The sequence below is a fragment of the Musca vetustissima genome, unplaced genomic scaffold (assembly GCF_032173495.1).
Source record: "Musca vetustissima isolate MV318-11 ecotype Yass unplaced genomic scaffold, APGP_CSIRO_Mvet_v1 utg11468, whole genome shotgun sequence".
NCBI lineage: Eukaryota > Metazoa > Arthropoda > Insecta > Diptera > Muscidae > Musca > Musca vetustissima.
Genome location: NW_026878103.1, coordinates 48,188 through 65,655, shown reverse-complemented (window position 1 = coordinate 65,655; position 17,468 = coordinate 48,188). Strand labels below are relative to the sequence as shown.

General features: G+C 32.9%; 1 protein-coding gene across 1 annotated transcript; it reads left to right on the top strand.

The window, feature by feature from the left end:
* Positions 1-10,628: 10,628 nt before the first annotated feature.
* Positions 10,629-11,045, top strand: LOC133322899 (high mobility group protein D-like). The gene is made up of 2 exons (XM_061531852.1): positions 10,629-10,781; positions 10,854-11,045. Exons 1-2 carry the CDS (start codon positions 10,632-10,634, stop codon positions 11,043-11,045), a joined length of 342 nt encoding a protein of 113 aa, XP_061387836.1. The 5' UTR covers positions 10,629-10,631.
* The last annotated feature ends 6,423 nt before the right edge of the window (positions 11,046-17,468 follow it).

Here is a 17,468-nt window from a genome sequence, read left to right as displayed (position 1 = left end):
ATTATAGGAAAATCGCTTCAGAAATGTGCCTACAATCTTAAAAATTGGTTTTAATGGGGGGACCTCTTAAAGGGAGTTATACCAAAATGTGGGCATATTCCTATGATTTTTGGCACAGAGCTGCACTACCCCATAAGTAACAATAATACCAAATTATAGGAAAATCGCTTCAGAAATTTTGGCTAAAATCATAAAAATTGGTTTTATTCGGATGACCCCTTAAAGGGAGCTATACCAAAATGTGGACATATTTCGATAATTTTTGGAACAGACCTGCAAGACTCCATGAGAACCAATAATACAAAATTATAGGAAAATCGCTTGAGAAATGTGCCTACAATCTTCAAAATTGGTTTTAATCGGATGACCCCTTAAAGGGAACTATACCAAAATGTGGACATATTCCTATGATTTTTGGCACAGAGCTGCACTACCCCATGAGTAACAATAATACCAAATTATAGGAAAATCGCTTCAGGAATGTGCCTATAATCTTAAAAATTGGTTTTATTCGGATGACCCCTTAAAAAGAGCTATACCAAAATGTGGACATATCCTATGATTTTTGGCACAGAGCTGTACTACCCCATGAGTAACAATAATACCGAATTATAGGAAAATCGCTTCAGTACTACGCCTAAAATTTTAAAAATTGGTTTTATTCGGTGGACCCTCTAAAGTGGGCTATAACGAAATGTGGCCATATTTCGACAATTTTTGGCACACAGCGAATATCGATTCGTACCATTACCTTGTGCCAGCCAAGGTACGCATCCGTCTTAATGTAGCTGCAAAGGTGCGATCTAATGTAACACGGAAATTTGACGTCGAAAAGCTGCAAACACAACAGGTGGCAGAGGCCTACTCCGCTCAACTTACCCAACTGCTTGACGAAAGAACTTCTTGTCCCGATAGTAGTATAGACGGGTAAAACACCAAACCGAAGGCTTTGGTGCAGGCACATCCTCCTGTAGAGATAAAGAAGGAAACCCGGTGACAGATACAGAAGGAAGGAGCATTTTGAAAAACTTCTGGTATCAAAAAGTAGCGGCGAAGAGGATACCCCAGACCCGTGCACAAAAAAGGAGACAAGACGATATGAGCCAACTATAGAGTAATAAGCCTCCTTCCCCTCGCATATAAAGTGCTACCCAGTGTGCTGTGTGAACGATTGAAGCCAATGGTCAACGACATTCAACGGCTTCAGACCTGACAAATCCACCAGATTGACCAGATTTTCAATCTGCGCCAAATCTTGGAAAACCCCACGAAAAAAACATCGACACATTCCATATATTCGTCGGCTATAAAGCCGCATTCGACAAGCCGCGTTTGGCATTTCTGCAAAATTAATACGGCTATGAAGGATAACTTTAACCTGGCACAATATCAACAGCTAAAGTCGAAAAGAACCTCTCGGAGCCCTTTAATACCGAACGAGGATTCAGACAAGGTGATTGTCGTGTGACCTACGAGAGGCAAAGGTGAACTGAAATGGCACTCTGTACACCAAACAACACATGTTACTCGCCTATGCCGATGAGATCGATATAATGGGTCGAACATTGCGTGCGGTAACAACCACCTTTGAACAAATTGAGAAGGAGTCTGCCAAAGTGGGTCTGGCAGTAAACGGCGAAAAGAGCAAGATGATGGTATCAACGCGCAAGACGTCCATTAGACTGGGACTCGAACTGTGGAACTTGAGAACTACAGCTTCGAGGTTATATACCTTGGTACCGCCATAAACAAAAACGAATGACATCAGTTTTGAAATTCGGAGAAGGATTGTGATGGCCAACAGATGCTATTATGGTCTGAACAAACAACTCAAAGCAAGGCCACCTCCCGCCAGACCAAACTCACACTCTACAAGACCCGTGCTATTATATGGATCTGAAGCATGGGTACTTACGCAAGCAAATGAGTCAGCTCTTGGAGTGTTTGAGAAAAAATCATTCTGCGAAAGATTTATGGGCCGATCTGCGTTGACCAAGTGGAGGACGACAATATCAGCTTTTTACTTCTTGAGTACGTCCGCCAAAGCGAACACTGCGCCTGTTCTGTACAACGTGCGCACATTCCAAGTGCAGATTCGCGTCCTTTATACGTTTGCGGGGGTCGTCAACATTGGGCGTGTTTGGTTTTCTTGTTCTTTCCTTTTTCATAGTAGGTTGGGTTTTCCGAGAGTGGGCAACTAACCCGAAGCCTCAACCCATTTTTTTATAGTTCTTATGGGTGAGCTCCCGGCACATATTAGCTCACTTTTTCATCGGGTGATGCAAATTAATTCAATTCTATAAAAATTTTCAACTTTTAATTTTTTTTTTTTTTCAAAATCAAATCAAAAATTTTCCCAAAATGCATGACTTTCCGCTTGCAAATTCCATGCAAAAATACAACTCTGTCCGAACGATAACAATTATCGATTGGCAATTGGATTTACTATCGATTATTATTATGATGATGTTTTTCGAACAGGTGGCAACATACAACAAGTGTAGCTGCTGCTTGGCTTGGTGCAAATATTTCCCATAGAGGTACAGTCAGAGTGTCTGCAGAATACTTTGAAGGTGATTCGATTTGTTTGGTGTGTTTTTAGCCATCGCGGTTTTGCAATAAAGTTGTGTTTTTTTGTGTGTAGCAAAAGGATTTGAAATTTGTGTGGAAAATAAAAGGACATTTGTTGTGTTTACCTACCACCTGCAAGTTTGGGAATTAGACGACGAGCAACGTTTGCTGCTGTGTGCTAGAAAAAGTAGAAATTCAGGTAAGACAATTTTGCAAATCATTTCTCGATTAGTTTTTAGTTGCTGGGCACGCGTTTCTTATGGGGCAGCCAAGTGAAAATCGGCAAATGAATTTCAGTAATTCCAATTGGAATTTTATGGATAATTAAATTAAAATGATGATTTCATAAATTTCTAAAGTTTTTGAGATTTTTTTTTGCAAAAGTTTCTGATTTTTATTTGCATTGAAATGTCATTTACCCCCAATTATTTTTTTTTATTCGCTGTCGTTGTCGTCGCCGGAAAAAAAATGCCAGCCATATTGATTTTCGTTTCATTTTTGTTTAACCTAACCGGTTTACTTATGAGAAATACACACATTTATCTCATTTTTGTTTGCAATATAATAAAGAAAGATTTAAAATCTTATTTTTCTATTTCTTTAAATTATTTTTTTAATATAACATTTCTTTGAAATGGAAAGAAAGAAAAAACACCGGCTGTATTCATCCTATTCATTCTCGTTCGTTCTTGTTTTTCCCAATTAGCCTAAAAAGCATTTTTTGTTTCTTTCAACGGTTTTTAATGTTTCTCCTATTTGAAAGAGAGAGAGAGAGAGAGTGCGAGCGAGCATGAGGCCGCTTGTCATCATTCCTCTTTAATTGTGGTTTCTTCATAGAAATTTTGGCGCCATTTTCCCCCCTTTGTTTATTTGCCACAATGCTTTTTGGCATATTAAGAGCAGCATATTGTGTTTGTCACATGAAAAGAGTAACGGCTTTGTTTTTGTTTCTCGAAAAGAAAAGAGAGAGCAAAAACACCGTTTGAGCTGCTTGGCTGTCTCACAAATAAAAACACAGAGGTGGAAGTTCTTAATTATTGAAAGGAGGGAAATATGAAAAAGATGAAAGGTTAGGACAAATAAAAATGAATTATAGTAAATAAAACATTATAGAAAAATATAAATTAAAAAAAAAAAATAACAACACATATAAAATATAATAACAAAAAAATCATAAATAAATATTATGAAAATTGAAAAAAAATAATAAATGATAAAAATAAAATAAATAAATATTATGAACATCAAAAATTTAAAAAAAATAATAATAATAAAAAGATGATAAAAATAATATATACTGAATAAAAATTATAATAGAAAAATAATAAATAAAAATAGAAAAATAATAAATAAAAATAGAAAAATAATAAAAAATAGAAATAGAAAAATAGAAAAATAATAAAAAAAATAGAAAAATAATAAAAAATAAAAATAGAAAAATAATAAAAAATAAAAATAGAAAAATAATAAAAAATAAAAATAGAAAAATAATAAAAAATAAAAATAGAAAAATAATAAAAAATAAAAATAGAAAAATAATAAAAAATAGAAAAATAATAAAAAATAAAAATAGAAAAATAATAAAAAAAAAAAAAAATAGAAAAATAATAAAAAATAAAAATAGAAAAATAATAAAAAATAAAAATAGAAAAATAATAAAAAATAAAAATAGAAAAACAATAAAAAATAAAAATAGAAAAATAATAATAAATTATACGATTACTTCAACCTCAATTCATCTTAAATTCATGGGTTTTGTTTATTTGTTTGTGTTTTTATTGCATAACTGATTTCAACATTTAAATAAATATAACTATAATAAATTATATATTTTATATTGATAATTGTGATATAATAATAAGATATTTAAACCTGTAAATTGTAATTAGTGGTTGAGAGTAGATATAATATTGAAGTCCCTTGCCCTATGTGATAGGTCGCTACATCAAATAATGGAATAATAATAGTAATAATAAATGTTTTTGAAGTACAGTGGTTCTGAACCCCTCCAACTGAATAGACGTTAAGATATCATTAAGTTTTTTTTTTTGTTGTTTTGTGAATCGCTCTTGGCCCTTTGGGCTAGATTCTCGTTTATGAAATAAATTGAAATTGAAAATAAAAATAGAACATTGAAAATAAAAATAGAAAAATAATAAAAAATAAAAATAGAAAAATAATAAATAAATATTGAAAAATATAATAAATAAATATTGAAAAATATAATAAATAAATATTGAAAAATATAATAAATATAAAAATATAATAAATATTGAAAAATATAATAAATAAATATTGAAAAATATAATAAATAAATATTGAAAAATATAATAAATAAATAAATATTGAAAAAATAATAAATAAATATTGAAAAATATAATAAATAAAAATAGAAAAATAAGAAAACAGTAAGGAAACAGTAAGGAAAGTTGTAAAGTCGGACTGGGCCGACTATATGATACCCTTCACCACTTTAAGCATATATGGTACATATGTACCCTAACAATTGCATGTCAATGTTCACTCGAAGGAATATACTCATGCCTTTCTGCAACCTAGGATAAATTTAATTTCATTCGGGCTGGGGACAAATTTATGGAAAATTATGTAAAGCAAAATTGATACACAATATTCGGTACGTCGCACTATTCAAAATTTAATCTCAATCAGACAACATATGAAAGCTATGGCTACATCTGCACCATTTTCAACAAAACGCAATAACGTCATTGACAAACAATAGGAGAGTTTTGTGCAACATTTACAGAAAATCGGGCGAAAATATATATGGGAGCTATATCTAAATCTGAACCGATTTTCACGAAATTTAACACATCTCGTTCTAGACTCAATTCAGAACGCTATACCAAATTTCGTGCAAATCGAAGGATATATAGGGACTTTGGTACACCATTTAGATTAAATCGGACGAAAAAATATATATGGGAGCTATATCTAAATCTGAACCGATTTTTCCCAATTTCAATAGGGTTCGTCCTTGGGCCAAAATGAGCTGTGCCAAATTTCATTCAATTTGAATCAAAAATGCGACCTGTACTTTATTTACAATTTAACATGGACAGACGGACGGACGGACATGCATAAATCGACTTAAAAAGTGATTCTATGCATATTCTCAAAAGTAACCACGGGTCTATCTCGTTTCCTTTTGCCTGTTACAAACATATGCACAATGACAATACCCTGTACCACATATAAAAATAAATTAAAAAATACAAAAAATTAAATAATAAATACAAATTATAAAAAATAAAAAATTTTAAAATTACAAAATCTTAAAAATAAAAAAATAACAGAAATAGATAAAAATAAAAAAAAATTAAATTAATAATTATATAATTAATATTATACAAAAATTATTAAAAATAAAATATAATTATAGAGAAATAAACAAATAAATAGAAATATTAAATAAAAATTATAAGAAAATTACAACAAATTATTATTAATAAGTATTACTTTCAGGTTAAATAATATCCCCCAATAATAATTAATCTTATCGATTTTACCAAATTCGTGTCGCCTAAACTTAAGGAGGAACTATTTCAAAAACAAAAATCTGTGTAAAAAAACTTGATTTCTTTAATAATTCAATAATTTTCAAAATATTTTTTTTTTTTTTACATTCTGGCTTGACAATTTTTTTTAAATAATATACATAAATATTTACATTCGAGCAACATGAACTTTTACCCATCATTCAGCTTTTTACATATACAATCAATCTCCCTAATCTCCCACATTTCCATTTTCACACACACACACTTCCATTATATTTTTTTTTCTTAATATTTTGCTTCCTTTTTTATGAAAAAAAAAATTGGATTTCTATGAAAAGTGTTAAAGTGTAGAGAGTAGTGAAATGAAGTCCAAATGTGTTATGAATGAAAAAAGCAGAGTGTAAAAAAATGATAATAAATGTAATTTAATTCTCAGGTAAGTTTCCTGGTTTCCCCCAATCTATATATTTATTCCATAATCTCCAACATCCGCATCATTATCACATTCCATGAAATGGTTCCTATAATTAAAATAAGTAAACAGATTGAACTTTTAATACATCACCCCCAACATTAGGCGGACTATGCCATGGTAAATTTTTAGGAAGGTAGGAAGATATGACAGCCAATCAGAACCACATACATCCAATTTAGTTATATGGAGATACCACCATAATGTGGACCGATATATCTCATTTTCTATTTCCTAGAAGTAGTAACAAAAAAAGATCTTTGGTCTCTATATAAACCAATTGGAGTCTATCCAACACCCTCATCATTATCACTCTCCATTATATGGTTCCTATAATTTAAATAAGTAAAAAGGACGATCTTTTTGTACACCCAACATGAGACGCGAACTATGTCATGGTCAATTTTTTTTTGGTAGGAAGATATGACAGCCCATCAGAACCACATTGCAGCCAATTCGCTAAAAAAAACGTGCCAAAAATCCTCAGCATATCCCATTTTTGTGGTATTGTTATATATGGGACTATACCATAATGTGGACCGATATATCTCATTTTCTATTTCCTAGGAGTAGTAACAAAAAAGAAGTTTGGTCTCTATATAGACCAATTGCATTCTTTACAAAGTCCTTTGGTTTTGTCTGTATAGATCAATTGGCCTGTGTAAATACCGACCATTGGTCTCTATACAAAACAATTGGGCTGCGTAAAGTCATTTGGTATCTTTAAAAACCTTTAGTCTCTCAGACCAATTGGCCTTTAATTTTAGTTTTTAAATTTAAAGGTTTCATTATCCTCCTAAATTTCTTGGGAAATTGTGTGTTAACATTTTTCTTTTGTTGTTGTTTTTGCATTGAAATCCCTTTTCTATTGTTTTTTGTTGTTGTAGCAGCCCAATGGCTTTTACACAATGGGCTGAGATGTGACAGACGTTGGCCGAGAAATACTCGGGTCGTTTCGGATCGTATACCTCTCTGTCATGGAAACGCTTTTCTATTGTTTGTTGTTGTTGGTGCAAAACCCAAAAACTCTGATTTCCATAAAACTCCTTGTTATGTTTTTGATACTGTTTTACCGAAGACAAGCAAGCAGCGGCTTTGTTTTCCTTCTTTATCCATTTTGTTGTGATCCATAAATTCTTTACAAACCATCAACCTCTTTCCTCCCTCCACCATCATGCATAGAAATTGTTTTTTTTTTTTTTTTGGAATCCCAATCCAATTTCCATTTCAAAATCAGCTGTTTCTTCTGCTTGCAAACAAAAGCCTTCTTTCCTAAAAAGAAGAAAGAGAACATTAGTAAACATTTTAAACGGAAATATATTAGATACATTTAGCAACAACAAACCCAGCCTGCATTGTCCGATGGCTGCGGCATATTTTCTTCTTCACAATATGCCTGCCATACCACAACCAAAATGTTTAAATAAAATTCCTTTAAGCTTTTTTTTTGGCGGGAAAATATTTTCTTCTGTTACACTGCCTGCTACTGCATCTTTTAAATTCGGGTTTTTGTTTGCCCATTTGCTGCATTTATTTTGTTCATTTTTTGTTTTGGTTTTTGGATGTTATTCTTTAGTGCTTTTTCTCTCCATATTCTTCTCTTATTGTTTTTTATTCAAATTTAGATAATTTTTTTTTATAAAAGGTCTTCTAAAGAATTTTATTCATTTTGCCAAGAATAAATGATAGACGCCATCCACTGCCGCCTTTTACTTAATCATATGGCAAATGTGCATGTTGACAGAGAAAGAGAAAAAGCAGTTTTAATACAGAGTCCCGGTAACACTTGTGTAACGCAGTTAACTCTTCAAAATGACAAGTGTTGGGGTCTTTCATTTGGCCCCCAGCCATATTCTTATTAAGAGAGCGCTCTTTGGTGCATCAGGCACCGTTTTGCAAAACAACTCCATTGTCTGCCTGTATTCTTCATTTATCAAGAGAGTGCCTTTTCTTTTTTGCATCATGCAAGCGCCCGCTCTTTTGGTTTTTGTGAGAAGTAGTTTTAATACACAGTCCCGGTAACACTTGTGTAACGCAGTTAACTCTTCAAAATGACAAGTGTTGGAGTCTTTCATTTGGCCCCCACATATTATTATTAAGAGAGCGCTCATTTTTGGATCAGGCACCGTTCTTCATTTATCAAGAGAGTGCATGTTCTTCATTTTATCATGCAAGCGCCCGCTCTTTCGGTTTTTGTTTGGTAATTTTGTTTTTTCGTGTTCATGATTTTGCTTGGGTGCTTGCTGTACTTTGTAAAACAACAACAAAAAAATTCCTCCTTTTCACATTATTTTGTGTCTGTACTAAGAGAGTAGTACACATAGCGGCGTATTCTTTGGCGGCTCTTTGTATATGTCTACCTAATAGAGGAGTAGTGTTGTTGGTTGGTTGGTGGCCTATCAAAATTGCTTGTGTTTGGTGTGTGATAATTGCGCCATTACAAATGGCTTTGTTCGGCGAGACTCTTGAAAATTTTGAATTCTTGTATAAAACAAAATTGCTACTTAGGGATATTGAAGGATAACAAAACACAAGCAACTAGGTAAATGGAGAGCCACTTTCCATTGCGGCATCTGCTGCTGCTGGGTTTCAAGGGGATTTTTTGTTCTGTGTGAATGTGACTGGCTGACGTGTGGTGCCTGCCTGATTGGTTTTGCTTTCTTCCTTGCCTTGTGCAACATTGTGTGTGAAATTGCTAGAAGGCAGACTGCTGGCCTGGCTTTGTTGTATGTATTTAATACCACGGCTGCCAACCTACCTAGGATTATTTATTCATCCTCTACAACAGGCAACTAAATTGTTTTCATATATTTGTGCATTATCCTATGAAACATGCTCATGTTTGTTTTTTTTTTTTTTTTGTTCTCTACAAGGTATTTTTGGCTTGGGCTGCTTGACAGCTAAACTCTCAGTTCAGACTCTAGCATGCAGTTGAAGTTGAGGATCTCAAGAAGACAGTTCTAATAATTATAATAACTTGGAATTATTTTGCCTAGCAAAAATTTTCAAAATAAAAAAATTGGAATTGTTTAAAAAAATAGTTATTTGAAATTGTTTGAAAGTTTGTGTTGAAAAAAGAAATTACAACGCCGCAATAACAACAACTTTGAAAAAGTAAGTTTAAAAAAAAATTAAATAAAAATAGAAAATTAAAAAAAAAGAAAATTAAAAAAATAGAAAATTTGAAAAAAAATAGAAAATTAAGAAACAAAAAAAATTAAAGTTAGGAAACCAAAAAATAGAAAATTAAAAAAATTAGGAAATTTAAAAAATATACCTTGTGTATATATTGATTGATGGCCTGGAGATCTGCTACCCTATGAGATCTCAAGGAACAAAATTTCAGCCAATTCTATTGGAAAACCTGTCAAATCTCCAGAAAATGCCGAATATTTGGAGTACCCATATAACTGGGGCTATCCTAAAAAGTAGACCTACATTGATAATTTTTGGTACGGAGATTTGTTATCCAGTGAGAAAATATTAAAGTACCAAAATACAGCCAATTCGTTTGAAAAACGTGCAAAAATACCGAAATTTAGTTGTTATCCTTATATGGTGTCTATCATAAAAAGTGGACCTATATCTATTATTTTTCGTACAGAGTTTTTGCTATCCAATCGGAACTCTTAGTACCATATTTCAGCCTATTCAATGGGAAAACGAGCCGAAAGTCCACAAAATATCGAAAAATGGGGGTGCCATTATATGACGGCTAACTCAAAAAGTAGTTAATATACATTATTTTTCAATACAAAATCATACTTGTACAGTAGTAGCAATGCATAGGCAAATTTTCAAAGCTTTATGGAACTATAAACATATATGATCAATCTTTAACCCATCATCATCCACATCCTCCATTCATTCTCTAACCACACCACACCATCTCCTCTATATTTCCTTTCCTTCTAGCTAATTTCAAAAGCAACAAAAAAAAAAAAACAAATTTCTTGGGATTCCTAAAACACAACAACAACATCTTTCTTCCAAGAAACACACTCCTTCCCTACTAAAAAAACACCCACACACACACACCCATCCACCCACCTTCATTTACCACAAAAATGAGTGAGAAACCAAAACGTCCTCTATCCGCCTATATGCTTTGGTTGAACTCAGCCCGTGAGCAAATCAAAAAAGAAAATCCCGGTATTAAAGTTACGGAAATTGCCAAAAAAGGTGGTGAATTATGGCGGGCCATGAAGGACAAATCGGTAAGTTTTGAAATTTTCCATTTTTATTGGACTTTATTTCTAAATTGTTTTTATTCTTATATATTTCTCCAGGAATGGGAAGCCAAAGCCGCCCAGGCCAAAGAAAATTACGAGGAAGCTGTTAAAGATTTTGAAGCAAATGGTGGCAGTACGGCAAATGGCGGCGGTTCGGCCAAGAAACGTGGCAAAGCTGGTAAAAAGCCAGCGAAAAAGAGCAAAAAAGCCGCCGAATCTGAAGATGAGGATGATGATGAGAGTGATTAAATTTTCTTCGATATAAGTTAAAATAATTTTCGTCCTACTATAAGAGTTTTAAGTTAAAAATGAAATGAAGATAAAAATCAATGGAAATTAGCAGAAAAATAAACAATGTGTCCCCACTATAGAGTGTGGTAGTTATTTGTTACCCAAAAATTATATATTAGAAGATAGATAACCAAACTCCCACGATACACCCGCACCAACCCACCATACTGCTCAAAATGTTGTGATGAAAAAAACCACACACTTCAACTGTAGTTAAAACCCAAAAAATACATAATTTGTTTTTGCTGTAATTAGCTGTTTGCTCCCTCCCCTCCACAAAGGGGCTCCAAATTGAAATTTTCGAAATTGCCAAAAACAAGTAAAGTTTTTTTGTATGAAAACAACATACCACCCTCACCTGCAACACACTGTAATGTACAAAACGTATCATAAAACTTTATATTTTTTAATTTATATGAAACAAAAGAAATAAAAAAATATTTAAACAAATTGTAATTCTTATCGTGTATTTTTTATTTGATTTAAAGTTTATATACTTTCCTATTGGTCTTTATAAAGACCTTTGGTCTCTACACACAGACCATTTCGTCTTTATATAAACCCCTGTAGTCTCTATACTGGCCAATTGGGCTATACAAAAGACCTGTGATCTCTATACCGACCTCTATAAAAACCTGTATTCTCAGAAAAAAATTATTTTAAAAATCCACGCCCTATGTTGGTCTCTTTATAAACCTCCCTGTAGTCTCTATACCGTCCAATTAGCCTCTTTGAAGTCCTGTGATCTCTATACCGGCCAATTAGCCACTATGATGTCCTGTGATCTCTATACCGACCTCTATATAGACCTGTGATCTATACCCCGACCTCTATAAAGACCTGTGATCTCTATACCGACCTCTATAAAAACCTGTGATCTATATATGGACCTCTATAAAAACCTGTGATCTCTATACCGACCTCTATAAAAACCTCTATTCTCAGTAAAAATTATTTTGAGAATCCACGTCTTATGTAGGTGCCAGAAAAAAATATTTTGAGAATCCACGCCTTAAGTAGGTCGAACTCCTCTATAAAGCAATTCGGTCTCTATAAAGAACCTGTGGTCTCTATACTGGCCAATTGGCCTCTGTAGAGACTACATGTATTATCTAAACAGACCAAGATAGAGCCTTAAAGCCACGTTTCCAAGACGAAGGTCTACGATCCGAGTCTTTCTCGGCCAACGTCTGTCACCTTAGCCTATTGTGTAAAAGCAATAGGGCTACAACAACAAGCAAAAATAATCGATACCGATCCACTTTTTATGATATATATATATTTTTTTTTTCACCTTTTTTCAACTGAAATGACTATGCTATGGTACATTGATAGCAAATCTCCCTACCAAAAATCGATCTTTTCCACGACAACCAAAAATCGATATCGGCTTGACTTTTTATGATAAATGTATTGGGTATTTTTGAGAATTTCCGTCAAGTTGTTAAAAAGGAATTGGCTGGGATTTTGGCGCATAGATCTCCATTAATAAGGTCCTACCCAACAATTGCTGTTATCTTAAATCAAGCTGTTGACTAATTCTAGTTTTCTAAAATTAAAGCGGTTATTTTAGTTCATTATCGAAAATTCCTTGAAAATTTGTTGTTGTGTATCTTATCTAATAGGTTGTTGTTTTACATAATCCAAAAACCGATTCAAATCTCCTTTCTTCGTTTTTTGATACAGTTTAACCAAAACACAACCCTATCGGCTTATTTGTTTTGATACCATTCTTCTCAAATAACATTTATCCATTTTGTTGTGATCCGGAAATTCTTTACAAAACAACCCCTCCATTCTTAGACAAAAAGAAAATACCTAACCGTGGTTAGAAAGTATTCCATTTTAAAATAAAATGCAGCACATCACTGGCAGGCAGGAGGCATCAGCTGCTCTCGCCTCCTCCCCTAAAAGAAAGAAAGAAGAAGCATGAGTAAAAATATTTAACGGAAACTTGGTACAAAATATTTTGCAACAAACCCTGGTTGCCTACCCGGCTGACATGTGTTGATAGTGTAGGTTTTCTATCAAACAATATGCCGCCGTACCAAGGCCTCTAAAGAATTCCCTTTAACAATTTGGCGGGAAAATATTTTCTTCTGCCGCCGCCACACTGCTGCTGTTGTGCATGTCCATTCAATGAAGTTTAAATTTGGTTTCTTGCAGCATTTGTTTTGTTCTTGGTATTTTGTTTTGATTTTTCAAATTCATTCTTGTGCCTTCTCTCCATATTCTTTCGTTTGAATTTTAAAACATTTTTTTTCTTTATAAAATTGGTCTTCTGCGCTGCAATGGATGGATTTTCTTTTCTTTGGCTAAATAACTGTCATTGTCGTCTGTACTAATCATATGGCAAATTTGCAATGAGTGAGAGAAAGAGGGAGAACTTGAAAGTTGATGCTTGTTCTCTTAGATATATATATGACACCTCTCATACAAAAGAAAGACTAGGCAGTACGCCTTTAAACGGCTGTTTTTTGTGATTGTGCAACAATTTGGGATATTTTCTAATAAATTCGTATTATCCCCTTTTGATATTTAATTTTAAAAGATCTTTTTTACTATTTTCTTCATTTTGTTTTACGTTTATGACAATAGTCATGTCTCTTCTCATGCTGTAATCTTTTGCGACCCCTTATCAATTGCATTGATGAGAGAGAGAGTGGAGACACTGTTGAGAGATCCATGTTTGTTGATTCTCTTGTAGTACCACACAAACAATGGGGCATTAATTTATTTAATAAATAATTAAATACATTATCAAACAATTTTAATAAATATTAAGATCTTAATTCTATGTGGTGTTTAATCTTGTTAGCACCTGTACTCTCTTTGACAATTGCATGTTTGTGTTTTTTGTTGTTATTGCTTTTGTTTTATGATGGTGATGACAAATTTCTTTGAATTATCACAAAACAGTGATGCCAATACTTTTGGGTTATTGTGTTTGAATTCAGCGGGAAGTGTTAAATGCACATTAATATATGCAAAATTACATAGGAATTAACTTAATATATGAAAATAATAATAGAAAAATGTTTATATTAACTTTAACGTCTGTAAAATATATAGAAATTTGTTCTCAAATTAATTTTTTATAACTGCAGAAAGAATAACAAATAAAAATACCTTTTTTCATGATAATTATTATTTTTTTTTATTGAACATCCAAAAACATCCAAACTATTAATAATAATTATTAATTATTATTAATATATCATTCGAAATATTCTAAATATGGTGCTGTTAAAATTTTGTTTTTTGACCCAGAATGTTACTAAAGAAATAATAAATTCGGCCGGGCCGAACCTTTTATACCCTCCACCACGTGATGTGCATTCAAAATTCCATTTATATAGGGACTATATGTTATTTCGTTAAATTTCAAAGTGTTACAAATTAAATGAATTTTTCTTTTTTTCACCAGGAATCCGATATGTCAAATTAATAGCCACATTTATATGAGAAAATTCCGTTAAAAAGTTATTAAATTGTCAATATGAGTAAATTTGCTACTCAATGAGAATCCAAAATATACAAACATGATCACCAAAATAACGAACTTTGAAATGTAGCGTCATAAGATGATCCATTTTTTAGGGAGTAGTAACCATTTTTAATGGCAATATTTGCTACCACACCACAATTTTGAATACCAAATTACAGCCAATTAGGCTGAAACTTTTGACCAAAAACCCGCAAAATACCGAATATTTGAGGTGTCTACCCTGAAACATGGGTGAATGTTGATAATTTTTCGTAGGCAGATCTAATATACCAAATGTGAATCCAAAATACTAAATGTTGGGGACTAATTCGAAACGAGGCAATATTGTTAATTTTTCTTAGGGAGATGTGTAAAACCCAATAAGGATCCAAAATACAACAAATTCGGTTGAAAAACATTCCAAAAATCCCTAACATACCGAATATTTGGGGTATAGTAGTTATATATAGGGGCTATACCATAATGTGCACCGATATATTCCATTTTCAATACCAAGCATTCTAGTGATAATAGTCGATTCTGTTAAAAACCGAGCATAAAAACCCCGGGTCAATATTGTTTGGGGATGTGAAACCCATTTTCAATACCAAACATCCCATCCTACTGATAATAACATAAATCGAAATAGAATTGTATTCCTTTTTTTACCACAAAAATCTTTTTCATAGGGAATTTCATTTAATCCTCAATTTTTCATGCTATTTTTAAAAAGTTGGCATCACTTTTAATTATCATTGCATTGACTGACAATTGCCCTCAGCTGTTATTCAAAGAGAGAGAAAGCGCGCGTTTTACACATACATTTTAAATAATACCATTTGGTATATGTATATATTAAAATTTTTTCGATAAATGCTGTTTAATTTGCAAGCACATATTTGCATCACTTTTCACATATCAAAGCAACTCCATTGCTGCTCGCTGCCGCATTCTTATCAAGAGAGAGAGATCTGTTTGAAGCATTATCTTTCTGTGTGTTTTGTTTGTGATTTAATTTTATTTGAATTTTAAAGTTGCTTAATTAAAGAAAATCTATTAAAATATTCTCCCATGTTATTTATTTTTTTTTTTCTTAAGAAACTTTATTAAATTCTCCATTATTTGTTTTTATTATTATTATTTTACTTTGTTAAAACAATCAATTGCTGCGCGCTGCTCTTCTATTAAGAGAACGCTCTTTGCATCATTTCTTTACCATGTCAATTTGACACATTGTCAAAGTAACTTCCTTTGCTTCGCTGCATCCATGCATGCCCATGTTTTTGTTGTCTATATCTCTTTGGGTAATTTCAATGTATTTTGGTTGGTTGTTGGTCGTACACCCGTCGATTATGCTTGGGTTTGGTGTGCTGTACTTTGTATAAAACACATCAAGCCAGTCAGGCATCCAACAAGAAGAAGAAGAAGAAACTCAACAACAAACTTCCTCTTCTTCCCATATCACATATGTATGTTTGTCTGTACTCTCCCCATAGAAGAGTAGTGTAGTAGTGACAGCAGTAACGAAAAACACAACGGCGCATAAATGGCGCGCGCTCTCTTTTCTTATATGTCTACCCTATAGAGAGTAGTGTTGTTGTTGGTTGGTTGGTTTGTGTGGTGGGCTGTCAAAGTTGCTTGGCTCTGTGTTTAATTGCGCCATTAAATGGCTTGGCTGGCTGGCTTGGTTTGTGTGTTTCTTCATATACAAAAATAAAGCAGCAGCAGCTAAATTGGTATTTTTGTTAAACCCATTGCATATTAAATGTAGAAAATTCCCTGTCTACCTAGACGCACACATAATGTAAAAGGACAAACAAAATACAATTCACACACACAATCGCCTAGAGTAGTAGAACCCCCGAGCCCTGTGTCCTTTGTGTGACATCTGCTGCCTTTTTAAGGGTATCATTTTTGGTTGTTGTTTGTGTGTCAGTCAGGACACTCACTTTCTTTATATGCTACAACAGGTAACTAAAATTGTTTCCATACGTATGTATCATGCTCTATGTAACAACGATGATTGTTGTTTTATATTTTTTTTACAAGGATTTGGTTGGTTTTGCCTGGGCAAATTCGCAGCTAAACTCTGTGGCCCTTACTCTAGCATACAGTTGAAGTTGAGGATCTCAAGGAGATAGTTCTAAAGTTAAAGGAAATTAAAAAAATTAAATAATTTTGCCAAGCAAAATTTTTAAACTACATTTTGGAATTTTTGTTAAAAAAGAGGTATGTCTATAATTTGAAATTTGATGATCTGCCATCATTTGTTGTTTAAGAGGTGTGATGTGAGTGAAAATAATGGACAAAAAGGAATTACTCGTTTTAATAAAAAAAATATTGCTTTGTGAAAAAGGAAAAATACCGTTGAAGATTAAGAAGAATTTCCGGGTAGAGCTGCCGGCTAGATAACCATTAAAGGGGAATGGTATGTCAAATTTTAACGTGGTCATATGTCCACCGTGCAATCCGGCTCCACCGCCTGGACAAACTTCATCCCACTCTCGTTAAAATGCATTAAATAGAACCTCAATCGTCGTGACAATGTTATGATATCTGTATTTTGGGACGTTCGGGGTATAATTTTCATAGATTACCTTGTCAAAGGATAATCAGCGTCGATCAGCAGCAGTGATTTAGTGACGTTATACTAAAAAATTGTTTCATTTTATCGGAAAAAAATATTTGTCCTTAAAAATATCATTATATCACCAAATCATTATCCACATCCATCCATCCTATCTAACCACACATCATCCCATATTTTCCTCTTTCATTTTCTAGCTACTAATTTCCAAACCAACAACATCACCCACCCACCATACACACATCATCAACCTTTTCATACATTATCAAAACTACACCTCCTAACCTACCTACCTACCAACCATCAT

What these genes read in the sequence shown, in the direction of transcription:
- LOC133322899 (XM_061531852.1), top strand. Translation starts at nt 10,632, where the DNA reads ATGAGTGAGAAACCAAAACGTCCTCTATCCGCCTATATGCTTTGGTTG. An exon ending in GGGCCATGAAGGACAAATCG is followed by an intron (nt 10,782 to 10,853) that starts GTAAGTTTTGAA and finishes ATATTTCTCCAG; the next exon opens with GAATGGGAAGCCAAAGCCGC.